The sequence below is a fragment of the Pogona vitticeps genome, chromosome 4 (genome assembly GCF_051106095.1).
Source record: "Pogona vitticeps strain Pit_001003342236 chromosome 4, PviZW2.1, whole genome shotgun sequence".
Classification (NCBI taxonomy): domain Eukaryota; kingdom Metazoa; phylum Chordata; class Lepidosauria; order Squamata; family Agamidae; genus Pogona; species Pogona vitticeps.
This window is the reverse complement of record NC_135786.1, coordinates 37,916,414-37,929,971: the sequence shown is the minus strand read 5'-3', so window position 1 is coordinate 37,929,971 and position 13,558 is coordinate 37,916,414. Positions and strand designations below refer to the sequence as shown.

The 13,558-nt window shown below is 40.6% G+C and overlaps 1 protein-coding gene and 1 long non-coding RNA gene across 6 annotated transcripts in view; one reads left to right on the top strand and one right to left on the bottom strand.

Annotated features, from left to right (window-relative positions):
- LOC140706549 (uncharacterized) overlaps positions 1-2,939 on the top strand; it is a 19,802-nt gene extending 16,863 nt beyond the window's left edge. The window contains exon 3 of the long non-coding RNA XR_013545087.1: positions 2,554-2,939. This is a non-coding gene — a long non-coding RNA (uncharacterized LOC140706549). The remainder of the gene's footprint in view (positions 1-2,553) is intronic.
- Positions 246-13,558, bottom strand: PTPN7 (protein tyrosine phosphatase non-receptor type 7). 5 transcript variants are annotated; one of them, XM_020782543.3, is made up of 10 exons: positions 13,435-13,558; positions 11,604-11,843; positions 10,231-10,414; positions 9,733-9,817; positions 8,195-8,271; positions 7,962-8,099; positions 5,945-6,055; positions 4,185-4,342; positions 2,751-2,864; positions 246-936 (listed from the first exon to the last, which is right to left on the bottom strand). In XM_020782543.3, exons 2-10 carry the CDS (start codon positions 11,732-11,734, stop codon positions 843-845), a joined length of 1,092 nt encoding a protein of 363 aa, XP_020638202.3. In that variant the 5' UTR covers positions 11,735-11,843; positions 13,435-13,558; the 3' UTR covers positions 246-842. The 5 variants fall into 5 exon arrangements, with proteins under 5 accessions (XP_020638202.3, XP_020638203.3, XP_078249451.1 ...); XM_020782544.3 differs by having other exon boundaries at positions 2,751-2,859; XM_078393325.1 differs by lacking the exon at positions 2,751-2,864.

The following is a 13,558-nucleotide window of genomic DNA, read 5'->3' as shown; positions in this document are numbered from 1 at the left end:
CTCTGTGTGAAACCCTGGAGAGCTGTTGCCAAACTGTCTAGAGTCAATTCACACTTACTTTAATAGAGCGGGAGCAACAGCAACAGCTAGTTAGTAACTTCCCAGAGTTAAGCCTTCTAGTTAACAAATAACACGTTGTTATTTTGTTATGTGTTGTCAAGTCTATTTTGACTTACAGCAACATTTTGAATTAATGAACTTCAAAAAGATCCTGCCAAAGGACCCCAAACAGTCTGACTCAGGTCTTGCCAACTAAAGGCTTCCTTTAATGTGCAATTCATTTCACATCAGAGTGTCCTTTTTTCATACTATCTTCCACTTTTCCCAACACTACTGTACTGCCTTTTCTAGTGAATCTTGTCTTTTCCGGTGAGTCTTCTCTTCTTTTACTTTTGCTTCTCCTCTGTCATTAACAATTTTAACTTAGCCACCTTTAGTTACCTTAGCCATCAAGTCTTTGGCTACAGAAAAAGTATTTTGCATTTTCTCTGATAAGCAAGGTCAGTCCTCTAGCTCAACGTTTTCATAGCTTTTTGGATAGTGAATTCATTTATTAGCCATGGATCTGGCTCATAAACAGAACAAACTATTTTCAGATAATGTGAAAAGAAGATTTGGTTTTATACACATTCGGAAAGTTTTTTTAAAAAATTGAACACCTCTTTCCAGGAAGAATACATTCCAGTTATATGCGGTATTCAAGAAGGTGGTTCTTCTTCTGCTTAGTCTACATGCCAAATGGTTAAAATATAAATACTTCTTTCTATGTTGGCATTAAAAAAATGTTCCTTCAAGTCAGGTGTCCAGTAGCAGGCCTTTCCTCTTGTTAACACAAGATGGCATCAAGAATTTGTGCTCTTGGGAAGCTGTGAAGCATACATGGCTAGTGTATGGTGCAGGAACTGGTATTGTTCGCTGGTTTGTATCATTCCACCTCTAGAATACAAGCAAAAAAAAAAATCAACAACATATTTATTAACAGCAGCAACAATGCCATTTTTACACAAAGAGCATCCTGAATTGTAGTATTTTCTTAATTTATGATAAAGTACTCAAAGGGACACTGAGAACTACATGTTGCTCATAAACAATCCAGATGCAGGTAACACCTACCAATACAATGTTGTTCTCTGTAAAATAGAACACACACCCATCAGCACATGAACTGAGGTATATCCTAGAACAGTGAATCTCTACCATGAGTTCTCCATATGTTTTGAACTCCTGCTCTGAGAAATCCCAGCTAATATGGTCAATCCCTCAGGGTTCTGATAGTGGAAGTCCAAAACATCTAGGAGACCACAGGTTGGAAGCCCCTGACGGATAACTTGCCAGAGATGAAATTTAGTCTACCCAATCCCACCTCTCTCAGAACTATTTGTCTTAACAATGGCATTTTTCTCATTTGTAAATTTTCTGTCAAAAAGAGAGGTCACCAATGGCATTCATTTTGTATCATTCTTCAAGCACAGAGATTATTTTTTCACAATGTTATACTCTTAACATTATCATCCTGGTTAAGTAAACATGTTTGTCAATTACTAAATTACTCTTGTTTGCTCAATACACAAACATTAAGCAATTCAAATAAAGAGTGCACCAAAAATATGAATGCAAATGAACCAAAAAAGGAGGAGTGTAAATAAAATGAGATGAAAATATATCCTACAGAATTACAAAAATTGTAGCATAATGAAATCTGCAAAGACAAAAGGACACAGTTGTTTCAATATAGTGCTGTACCTCTTTTAACAGAACAGAAACTTCAAAAAGATTAAATCCAGCTACTGCAATTTCACCAGCTTACAAACTGATCAAGAAACAGCAGCTGATAGTATTGCTTACAAGGTTTGTTATCCAGAAATCATGAAAGGACTAAAAACCATTTAGCACATCACCAATATGCACCGCCTTCTCTTCTAACACTTTCTGATGCCTTAAAAAATTGAAAGATGCATCAACAAGAATATTTTTAAACCCCCCCCCATTGCCAGTTCATATTATAGCACAGTAACATTTTAGTAGGCAAGAAAAATCAGACAAAAATCTGGGGGTCAAAATGGGTGAGTTAGGGGGAAAGCTGGGGTTCAACAATTTCTCATGTCTCCCTACAAGAACACAACTAAATATTAACTGTACCAGCACACTGCAGAAGATCAAAACCATTGAATAAGGCTTTCAGTTGAAGTTGGTGAACTTGTGTAGGAAATAATTTTACTCCATGGAATAGATACTAATGATTCTTTACTAGTTTGATTTTCAGGATATAGAAAATCACCAAGATGATCTAAAGAGAGTTCAGCAGAACAAAACTATCGTTTATCCAAACAAAAACAGCACCCCTGCCAACCCCCCCCCCCCAAATATTACCTTAAAGAGTAATTGTTACATCTCAGAACACATTGTGGCTGCTCTATTCTATAGCAAACAAAACAAAGCAACCTAGTTATTAAATCTTTTGTTCTATATCTCATGGCCATGTGAAATTCTGTCACAAATGATATTAAGTATGTATTTATATCTATGTGTATGTTCGTTTTGTATCTTTGACAGCTCTCCAGATGGTTTGGGTCACCCTGTTATCCCCTTCCAGTGTGGCCAATGATGGCAGCCAAAGTTCTACACATCTGGAGGCCTTCAGATTGGGGGAAAAGCTCCTTCAGAACTGCCAGGAGTTCCTCTTCTACTCTGTACAAGAGTTTTACATGTAATGAACAGGTTCAAAAGGCTGTTTGTCACTTAGTACATACCTGTCTATACGTAGCTGGCAAACTATCCCCAAAATGTCTACCTCTCCTTTGTCTTTTAGTTGCTGGCATCCAATCTGCGTAGCGATAAAGCAGCCAGTTCGACCAATTCCTGCACTGAATGAAACACATGCTCACACTCACATACAGAAATCTGGTGATATTAAATGATATATTTTGCTTGTTTCAGAACTACTAGCAAATATTTATTAACATATAATTATATCTTGTCCTTCCTGAACTGGCTCATACTTTAAAGAAGTGGAGGAGGGGGTTCTCTCCTAAATTAAGGTGTGACTACACCGACAATTCAGCTTTGCCAGAGCTTGATTTGCAGCCTCTTTTATGGGTATATCTGGTTTAAGTGAATAGACAAAGAACACAGATTGTCTGGGTGCTAGCGTCCACATTGGCTCTCAATCCAATGCAATCTGATATGCACCCACAGCCCCCGGCCTTTCTTTTGATACCATTTGGCAATCCACAGCTCTCCTTTCTTGTCATATCTAGGTGATTTAGTGCTAAACTGATGTATCTATGCAGTCACAATGTGATCCAATGCTAAACTCAGTTGTTTGGTTAAATATTTAGTACAACTACCTTTGGTACAACTACCTTGACAAATACTTTGAGATTTTGCTCCACAACTACCATGGCTGAATTCAATGTATTTTTCCATGAACACATGATACAATAGCCACTGCAAATCAGCCTGGCCCATTTTGCTTGTTATTCAGTGTTTTTTCTCTTGACCCTGGGGGCTATCACTTTTTAAAAAGCTGGGATGATTTGAACAGTGTTTCCCTGTATGATCGTTTGCTTTGTTCTACAAAAGGAAGAGGGAGTGACTCTGGGTGGTGTTATGGTGACACATTAAGATGGGGCATGTTGTTTGGGGAGAACGGGAACATCTACTCCCACAATCTTTTCTCCCTTATTCTCCTGAAATATATATATATATATATAAAAGGGAACATCTACTCCCACAATCCTTTGAATTCAGCCATGATAGTTTTGGAGCAAAAAGTATTTGTCAAGGTAGTTGTAACCTTATGACTTGTCCTCCAGTGAGCTCAAGGTATCATACATCTCTGCCCTTCACATTTAATCCTCAGCGACACCATACCTGAGTCTTTTCCCCTTCCCACTTTGTCGTCTTCTCAAGTCTTTACCTTTATGATAACTCAAGGAAAAGAAAAACTAGCCCAGGGTCATCCAGTTAGTCTCCTGCCCTGATGGAGACTAAAGCTTGGGGCTCCTAAGTCCCAGTTCAACAGTTAAGCCACACCATCACATGCTTTGTATAGGAGGAAAGTGTTTGTCAAATCAGCAGGTATATAAATTTGGAGTGCAGGTTTCAGTTTGTGAAGGTTTCGGTCTGGAAAACTCCAGGCTGCTGACGAGTAGTGCTACAGGATTATGAGGAAAGATTCTTACCTACAATGCACAACAACAGGTCCCTTGTTCTCTGCAGCCTGCAGGATATTCTCCACCTCTGAAACTAAGTGCAAAAGTGTTTTGGCCGATTCTGGTATTTTTTGGTCTGGCCAGGATGAGAAGACAATATGTTTCACGGTGCGACATTCATCTTTGAACTGAGAATCATGATGAGATCAAAAGCATCATTATTCCCCATGTGCCTTTGCTTTGGTAGTCAAACCAACAACACCCACATACAAAAGAATATACCTCCACACCAAACATGAAGGTGAGATATCCCCACCCTCCAAAACAGCCCTGTAAAAATAAGCTGTGATCAGTAGCCATGGGATATTGACCAATCATTGCAATGGGGGGGGGGTGCTAAGTGGGAAAGAGGAAGGTATCATAGGAAATACATGGCTGACTCATTGGAACAACAATGTGGAGGACTTCACAGTGCAACACTTAATAGCTGAAACCCTGTTATGCAGTTTTGCAAACAGTGTAACTTTACAGTGTTAAGAAATCTTCATAGACAGTGTCTGTTGCATACTGAGATGATGATTACATGGGCATTTTTCCTGCTGTTCATTCTGCTGTGGAGATGGGCTGGTTCGCATCTCTTGCTTGTAACCAGATGACATGACTGCCACAACAAACCAGTCCATCTTCAGAGCATTCTTACTTACACCTTTCTGGCTCCCTTTTTCAGATGCTCGTAGGATCATTCCTTCTTGTCTCATTTCCAACATATGGGATTGCAGGAACTGAACCGTAGTGGAGCTTCCTTGATTTCATTTCCCATCTGGTTTCAATTTCCCAGTATTGTTAAGCTTAGCCACTTAATGATATTGGGAAATTAAAAACTTCCTCTGCTCTTCTCAAAACAAACAAACAAAAACAAAAAGCTAAAACAACTTTGCTTCCTCACTTTGTAGAAACATCTCTGTAGAGGTGCAGATGGAAAAGCAAAGTTTTTATAAAAGCCTATTAGGATAGTGCTGATGCACTGTGTCTTTGAAAAAGAAAATTGAAAGCTTCCTCTCAGAAGGAGAAGACAGGAGGAGGCAAGAAAGGGGAATTTTCTTTCTTTCTTTCTTTCTTTCTTTCTTTCTTTTTCTTTCTTTCTCTCTTTCTTTCTTTCTTTCTTTCTTTCTTTCTTTCTTTCTTTCTTTCAAGGGAGGCAAGCAAAATAATGTCACTTGAAGTGTGTATGCCATGTGGATTCAAGGATTGCACCAAATGGCATACCAGACCTTAATCAACCCTGTTGAGCCCAATCAAGCCCACTCTACTTCAGCTATCTGGCTCAGGCCTGAGTTGTTCATCCTGGTGTGCAACAGCTAAAGCCTATGAAGATTTCTTAATGACAGTTCAGTTACCTTTGTGCAAATATGCAACAGGATTTCAGCCGGTGTTTCCAATTGCTGCTCTTTATATAGTCAAAATGAAACTATCCAATGCAGGAGGTATTGGAAGACTACAAAAAAAATGCAGTGGTCTATGCTGTAACAGAAACCCAAAGTGACTAACAATGTAAAAAAGAGAACAAAATAAGTTTACAATACATGTAAAATTAAAAATGGCTACCAGCATTTAATTACAAATGCTTTCCAAAAGAAATATGTTCATGCAAAGTTTTAATCTCCTTACTAAAAGGATTGGCTTTTGGGACAGGAATATATTGCCCAAACCTTTTCAGAAAATTTCTCTTTCCTCTTAACTTCCCATATAATACATAAAGAACATTCAGTAATTTTTTTTTCTTGGCCTACCTGAAGGGTAAAGCTACGGGTTGTGTACTCTTCACACTTGCAAATATTTTGAACTTGGATGGTGAAAGGTCCATAGGTTGCCTCTGATTCAGGCCAGTAGCAGATACATTTCTGAAATCAAAAGGACAGGTAGCCAAATAAATAGAAGTGGCAGGATAAATATCAGACTGTGGGTGTGATTACATAATGAAGGTAATGTGAATTCACTTGCATTCACTTGGTGTGAAGATGCACCAGGAAATTCAGGTGTGCCTGGGTGTCTTTGCATTGATTGGCCATGCAGGCAGAGAGGAGAGCCTTCTCTGCAGCTTGTTTGCAGTTCAAGTTACAGCCCTGCAGGTGATGCTGTTACAAAGGAACAACCTAAACAAGGCTTCCCTTCCTCATCTCCTCAGTTTATTATTTTTAAAGGAAAATTCTTGCCGATAGAGAAGCTTCTTTCTTAAACTATAAAAAGATATATAGGAGTCTTGTCCACAGAGAGAGAGAGAGAGAGAGAGAGAGAGAGAGAGAGCCTCGTGGCGCAGTGGTTAAAACGCTGTACTGCAGCTAAAACTGTGCTCACGACCTGGGGTTCAAATCCCAGGTAGCCGGCTCAAGGTTGACTCAGCCTTCCATCCTTCCGAGGTCGGTAAAATGAGTACCCAGCTTGCTGGGGGGGCAATGTGTAGCCTGTATAATTAAAAATTGTAAACCGCCCGGAGAGTGCTTGTAGCGCTATGGGGCGGTATATAAGTCCAATAAATAAATATAAATAAATATAAATAAATATAAATAAAACAAAAAGTCCATAGAGAGAGGAGAAGATGTAAAAAAATAAAAATAAATAAAAAGCAAGAGAGTGAGAGAGACAGAGAAAAAGAAAGAGGTTTCTTGCCCACAGAGGAGAAACTTTTTTAAAGTATTCTATAATTTCGAAAAGGTGACCACATTAATTAAAGATGCAGGAAATGCTCTGGGGTTAAGACAAGCTTTTTTTCCCATGAGAGTGGGCCTATTCTGGATTAGTTCAAGGATCACACATCTGAACTAACGCAAATGGATCAATCTTTTTTTTTTTAAATTGTATCCCCAGTGGTGGACGCAAAAACTATATAGTTTAGAATCCATGTTGCCAAACTTCCCTTTAAACTCATGACCTAAATACCTGGAAGACCATCTTTCGGATGGCTTGCTAAAGATGGGTTGCGCTTCCTGAGTTTCAGGTAATGGTGGAGATGTGTTCCTGATTTTGAATGAGCTTTTTAACTATCAGTTTAGGACTAACATAAACCGTTCCACAGAAGTTGGTGTAGCGGGAAAGGGAGAAACAGTTTTACAATATGGATGCAGAGGCAGAGAAAAGGGAGAATTTTGGCTGGAATTTTAAATAGGCTGGAAGCATCTTAAGGTGGGCATGAAAGATAATGGCTGTTGCCTTTGTGAACCTGATGCAGAATCAGTGGTTCTGCTGCTACCTTAAGAGTCTGTTGCTTCCAGTATTCTGTGATTGTATATTTGTAAATAAACATATATTACATAAATATCATACATTTTCAGTACTCTCCTATATGCAAAGGAAATCCAATCTTGAGCACTCTGGGAATTTTTAGCACTGGGGGAGGTAAGAAGCTGTTAACAACACAATGAATATTATTTCCTTAGCACTGGAGAGGGGGGAATCTGCTGCTTGGCTAACAGCCTATCCTCCATATTACTTTACCCAGACTTCATGCTCTGGAGAGGACACTCCTCGATACAGAGCATGTTACCATAGTCTCTCGAGACTGAAGGATGCCTATGGACTACCAGTAGTACTAATAATGATGGTAATGATAATAATAAAAACGTCCTATATATGGGGTCTCAAATAAAACAAAAGTGTCTGGTGCTTTTTCCATGTGTCCCTTGATCATATGTATGCAACTATGCTTATTAAGTGCTTCGGCTCTGAAGAAATCCTCAAGTTCACACTACTCCCACCAGCAGGCAATTCATTCATGCTTGCTCATAGCAAATGGACAGATTGCTAAAATACCTCCTTCTCTTCCTTCAGTTTGGTGAGCATAACAATGAGAGGAACCTCTTCCTGCCACACCATCATCCAGAAGTCATTGACTGTATTCAGCATGGGCCCCTGTGTAGCAATGTAAGCCTTTTCCTGCCCAGCATATCCCTAGAAGGTGGGACAGAAACAGTACCTATGAATAAGAAGCAGTGTTCAAGTTGTTGTTCTCAAGACTATTATTTGCAAATAACCCTTTGGCTCACCCGAATGTAGTTTGCATTGATGTAGCACCCATCCTCTTGGCAGTCAGCAAATCTGAGGCAGACACGACTCAGGGGATCTAGAGGGATACGTGGATTAGATGTGGCACTTGAGTGCTCTGAGACAAGGGTATCCCCCGTCACGTCTGCGGCTGTCCAGAGTTTCCCATAGATAAATGCTTGGAAAAATACTTTTTGAGTCTAGAACTCATCAAACCTCCTGGCAAATATAACTGGTGTACTTGCAAATATAACATCTATGTTGGCTCAGAACCCTGAGACCAGCTGTATTCCAAGTATCATGTGTCACTGCTTCAGCTGGTTCAGAATAAAACTTGCATGCATCTTTTTTCCATCTTGAATGCAATCCAATTTATAAATCCCATAAATCATGTCTGTACAGATATCTTGATGGCCACATCTGTGCTGCAGTGCACACTTTAGTGCACTTGATGAATTCATTGGTTAAACTGAAATGTAACTTGTCCTGAACTTACTTCTTAAGAGACCCTGATTCTGACTTTTGTGTTCTCCTTCATGTTTCTGTTGAAAGTAACTTTAACTATATTCTGTTCCCTTCCAGTTTTGTTTTGTCTTAAAATCATCCAAGACTCTAAGCTTCATTTTCTATCATTCAAGTCATATAGTTTCAGTAACAACTAACACAGAGCCTGCAGTGCCAAAAGGACAAATGTGTATTTCACAATTGTATAGAAATAAAACTCTTTTGCTAACGTTAAAAAAAATCTCCTGGCAAATATGACCACTGATCATGCTGGTTGGGAGATTCTGTGTGTTACAGTCTTTATTAAGCAATGTTTTGAGTATTTGGCCCCAGCACTTGAATCAGTCTTTCCTACTTTATTGTTCTAGTGGCCTTGCATTTCTAGGATCATGCCCATGTACTTATATATAACAAATTTGTCTGTTAAACATTCATGTCAGAACTGAAGTACATCATTGGCAACAAAAGCAGGAATTCAAATGAGGGAGTCATGAGACCCACATGAATCAATGGATCTCAAGTGCAAATGTGAACATTTACTCCTCTTTCTAGTCTTTTGTTGTTTTCCCCAAATAAATCACCATCATTACATTCACAAAAGTTGGCTGGATATCTCAGCAGTTTAGGTATCTGACTGCAGAGCCAGAAGTTGGGAGTTGATTCCCCATTATGCCTCCTGGGAGAAGAACCAGCCTGTGTAGCCATGGGCAAGCTGCACAGTCTCTGGGTGCCCCCAGAAGAAGAGAATGGTAAACCACTTCTGAGTCTTTTCTAGTACCTGGAAAGCCCTGGAAAGGGTCACCGTAAGTAAGAATTGACTTAATGGTACATTGTTGTTGTTGTTGTTGTTGTTGTTGTTAGGCAGTTTCATTGCCCTCTACGAAAGCTTGTCCTGCTTCTCAGGCCTTGAGAATATTTTCTATTTTACCACATTACAGCTTCTCAGTTCTCAAATAAGGACTCATGGATAGGTAGTTTGCCCTCCCTTCCTGTTCCCTCAGCCTTCTGTTCATAATTAGAATAAATATAAACATACTTGGTAGGATGGATTTATATCTGTCCTTTGCTGCTCTGCCAGGGATATTCAGCTCTTCTGGACTGATAAAATTTGAGGGGATTTTCTGTTAAGAAGAAAAAAGAGGAAAACACTGAAACCATGTCCCCTTTTATAACACAGACAATAAACAATTAGGGATGGGTGATTATGATCACCTTTTACCATCTCAAACAGATGCCCTTGCTTCACAGAGCTCCTTTTCAAACATATGCTATCATTCACAAAAAATGACTGCTATGTAGAAATCCCATTCAGGCCTTTCCAATTAGCTCCAGAGGGCAGAGCTGGCCCTATCATGAAGTAAAATGAGACAGATGCCTCAGTCCCCAAATTCTAGGAGACAAATTGCAGCTGTGACAGCCATTCTCTTCTTCTGACAGCAAAGTTTCATGGGATGGCCTTGGTGGAGGGATTATAGACTACAGGAGGAATTTCACTTGGGATCAAGTCAAGATATGTGAGCTGGAACTTACTTACCGCAAACTCTTCCTGAAGCTCCTCCAGACTCCAGGTCCTCTGCTGGAGGATCTTCTGACTAAGAACATGACTGGCTGTATTCAGGAGCTGCACTGTGACATCTCTGGGAGTGGAGACTGATAAAATAGGTTCAGTGTTGCTGAGGGAACTCATGTCCAGCACCAGAGACACATTGGAGCCCCTTCTGAAAGGCAGAAAAGTCTGAATTCGCAGAATGTCACCCCCAGAAATAAATAATTTTGCATTTAGCAAGAAGGCAAAATATAGTGTGAAATTTTAAAATTGAACTAAATTAAATTAGAAAGTATTTTAAAAATGAGTAGGCATCGTTATCATTGTCATATTTGGTGCTTAAAGTCATTTGGCTTCTCTCTGGTTTTATACATATTGCACTGGAAGCATGAACACAAATTGTTTCTCTACTTCCTTCCTTCTCTGTAACTCCAAAATAATACGTTTGTTCCTCTAAAAGTTATCACAGCATAGAAAATGCTGTCACTCAACCAGTTGCTGAAAGACAAGCCAGCAGGATATATTTTCTGTATAAATTTGTTTCCTATCCTTCCTGAATGGAGATGAGAGGATAATTTTATCTATATCATTTGTGTGGTTGATTAGATAAAGCGATGGAGAGGCTAGAAAAGCCTGCAACATATCTAACAAACAAGTGCATTATGCCCAGAAACAACATGGCAGTCAATGCATGTGATGCAGGAGCGGTGTAATACAGTTCAAACAATACACATTTTGCACTCGCTACAATTCTTCTACACTCATCAAGGGAGATCCCCAGCTGGAACATACTGCAGTAATCAGTGCACTTAAAGTTAAAGTTAAAGGTTTCCCTTAACAATTTTTGTCCAGTCGTGTTCGACTCTAGGGGGCGGTGCTCATCCCCGTTTCCAAGCCATAGAGCCAGCGTTTTTGTCCGAAGACAATCTTCCGTGGTCACATGGCCAGTGTGACTTAGACACGGAACGCTGTTACCTTCCCACCGAGGTGGTCCCTATTTATCTACTTGCATTTGCATGCATTCGAACTGCTAGGTTGGCGGGAGCTGGGACAAGCAACGGGCGCTCACTCCGTTGCGTGGAATCGATCTTACAACTGCTTGGTCTTCTGACCCTGCAGCACAGGCTTCTGCGGTTTAGCCCGCAGCGCCACACTACCCAACTATAAATTCAGGACAACAGTCCTTTATGTCATGCATTAACCACTAGAAACAGCTTCCCCCATAAAGACACCTTATTAAAACACAATGCCTTCTTAATGTGCACATTTTCCTCTGGTATTGGACAGCATGACTTCTGGACACAAAACCGGCACACTAGACTCTGTACATGCTTCCACCTACCTAAGCAAAACCAACATACCTCTCCTGCAGATGCACATGTTTCTTAACTTTCTGGTTGTTGCTGGGAGCGTTCTCCATTCCTGCCCTCACTTGCTCAGGTTGCAGGCTGGGACTATTTATTTTGGGGCATGCTGAACAGGCCAATACCATGCTGTGTCAGCAGAGGATACTTTAGGTGGAGACAGGAAAGACTGGTAGTCACAGGAGCCCTGAGAGCAGAGGCTAAAAGGTCAGCGAGTCCTCAGAGATGGAGAGGCACCTGGAAACCATAACACAGACCATTCATCACAGAAGTCTAACATTGACCTAATGTCCATCCAGCTTATATTGGGGACTAACAAACCACGACAACAATATGAGCACCATGTAAACCAAACATGACAGAGTCTCACACGGAGAATGTTGAGCATGTGGATTTCCTTGGAACATGAGGAACAAGACTCTGCCTCCACCTCCACCCTTACTGGTTCCATTGGTGTTCCCCAAGTTAGGACCCTTCCCATCCCAAGAGCCTTCAACAGTCATGCTGGATATACTGTATATGGCAGGGGCTGTCATTCAACACATCTCGAGAGCTCCAGCTTGTAAAAAAGTGAGCTATATAAGAACATAAGAAGAGCCATGCCAGATCAGACTAAGGGCCCATCTAGTCCAGCCTCCTGTATCTCACAGTGGCCCCACCAGATGCCTCTGGGAGCACACGAGACAACTAGATATCTGTCTCCTGATAGCACTCCCCCACATCTGGCATTTTGATGTACCTTCATTTTAAGCCCGGAGATTATTATACATCCCCATCATGGCTTATAACCTGTGATGGACTTTTCCTCCAGAAATCTGTCCAATCCCCCTTTAAAGGCATGTAGGCCAGATGCAGTTACCACATCCTGTGGCAAAGAGTTCCACAGACTAACAACAAGCTTGGTAAAGAAATATTTTTTTTCATTTGTTCTCATACTCCCAACGCTCAGTTTGAGTGGATGTCCCCTGGTTCTGGTATTGCATGAGAGGGAAATAGAGCTTCCCTCTATCCCTTTTATCCATCCCCTGCATAATTTTATACGTCTCAATCATGTTCCCCCTCAGGAGCCTTTTCTCTAGACTATCCTCATAAGGGAGATGCCCCAGCCCAGTCATCATTTTAATCATTCTCTTCTGCACCTTTTCCAGTTCCACTATGTCTTTTTAAAGGTGCGGCAGCCAGAACTGTACCCAGTACTGTTGGTGTGGCCTTACCAGCATTTTCTACAATGCCATTATAATGTTGGCTGTTTTACTTTCAATACCCTTTTTGATGATACCTAGCATGGAATAGGCCTTCTTCACTGCCGCCACACACTGGGTTATGTCATCACATAAACTCATTGGCCAAATTAAAATCTGTAAATGGCAAACCCCGCTCATGCAGAGGCTTCTTTATGGCATTCCAGCTTAAAACAACCTAGTTTAGGTACACTAGTGGTCAAAAAGATCAGAGAACTGGGCAATCAGGTTCACTTCAAGGTACATATACATGTATGTCACTCCAGTCTTCTTTCTCAAGGGAAGCACAGGCCAAAGGATTTAATCTGTGCTTCTTGTTTCAGATGCTGACAGAACTATCAGACTGTACAAAAAGGTGCCATCCTCTCCCTGGTAACAGCCCCGCACTTCCTCCTCCTTTCCTTCCTCACATGTCCAATGAATTGCTAACCTGCCTTCGCCAGTTTGGTGCACATCAGATATGCTAGATTACAGGTGTGTTGAAGGGCTTCACAGGAAATGTTGTCCAACCCATTTGGAGAAGGCTGGATTAGATTTTCTTCTCTGCTCATTCCCTTCTCAGTGCTCCCAGTTAAAAATTCACTCACCTAGCAGCGTCAGCACCTCCATCTTCCCCGCTGTTTGTAAGCCAAGCACTGGGTCTGTCAGAGATGTGCAGGCAGGTTGAAATATTTTCTTAAAACTGAAGACAGGAAATTCCTTATCACTGAG

Coding starts and splice junctions, on each gene's coding strand:
- PTPN7 (XM_020782544.3), bottom strand. CDS start 11,734: ATGGTATTGGCCTGTTCAGCATGCCCCAAAATAAATAGTCCCAGCCTG. Junction 8,272..9,732: donor ATATAAATCCATCCTACCAA/GTATGTTTATAT, acceptor GTATCCCTCTAG/ATCCCCTGAGTCGTGTCTGC. Junction 8,100..8,194: donor TCAATGCAAACTACATTCGG/GTGAGCCAAAGG, acceptor CCCACCTTCTAG/GGATATGCTGGGCAGGAAAA.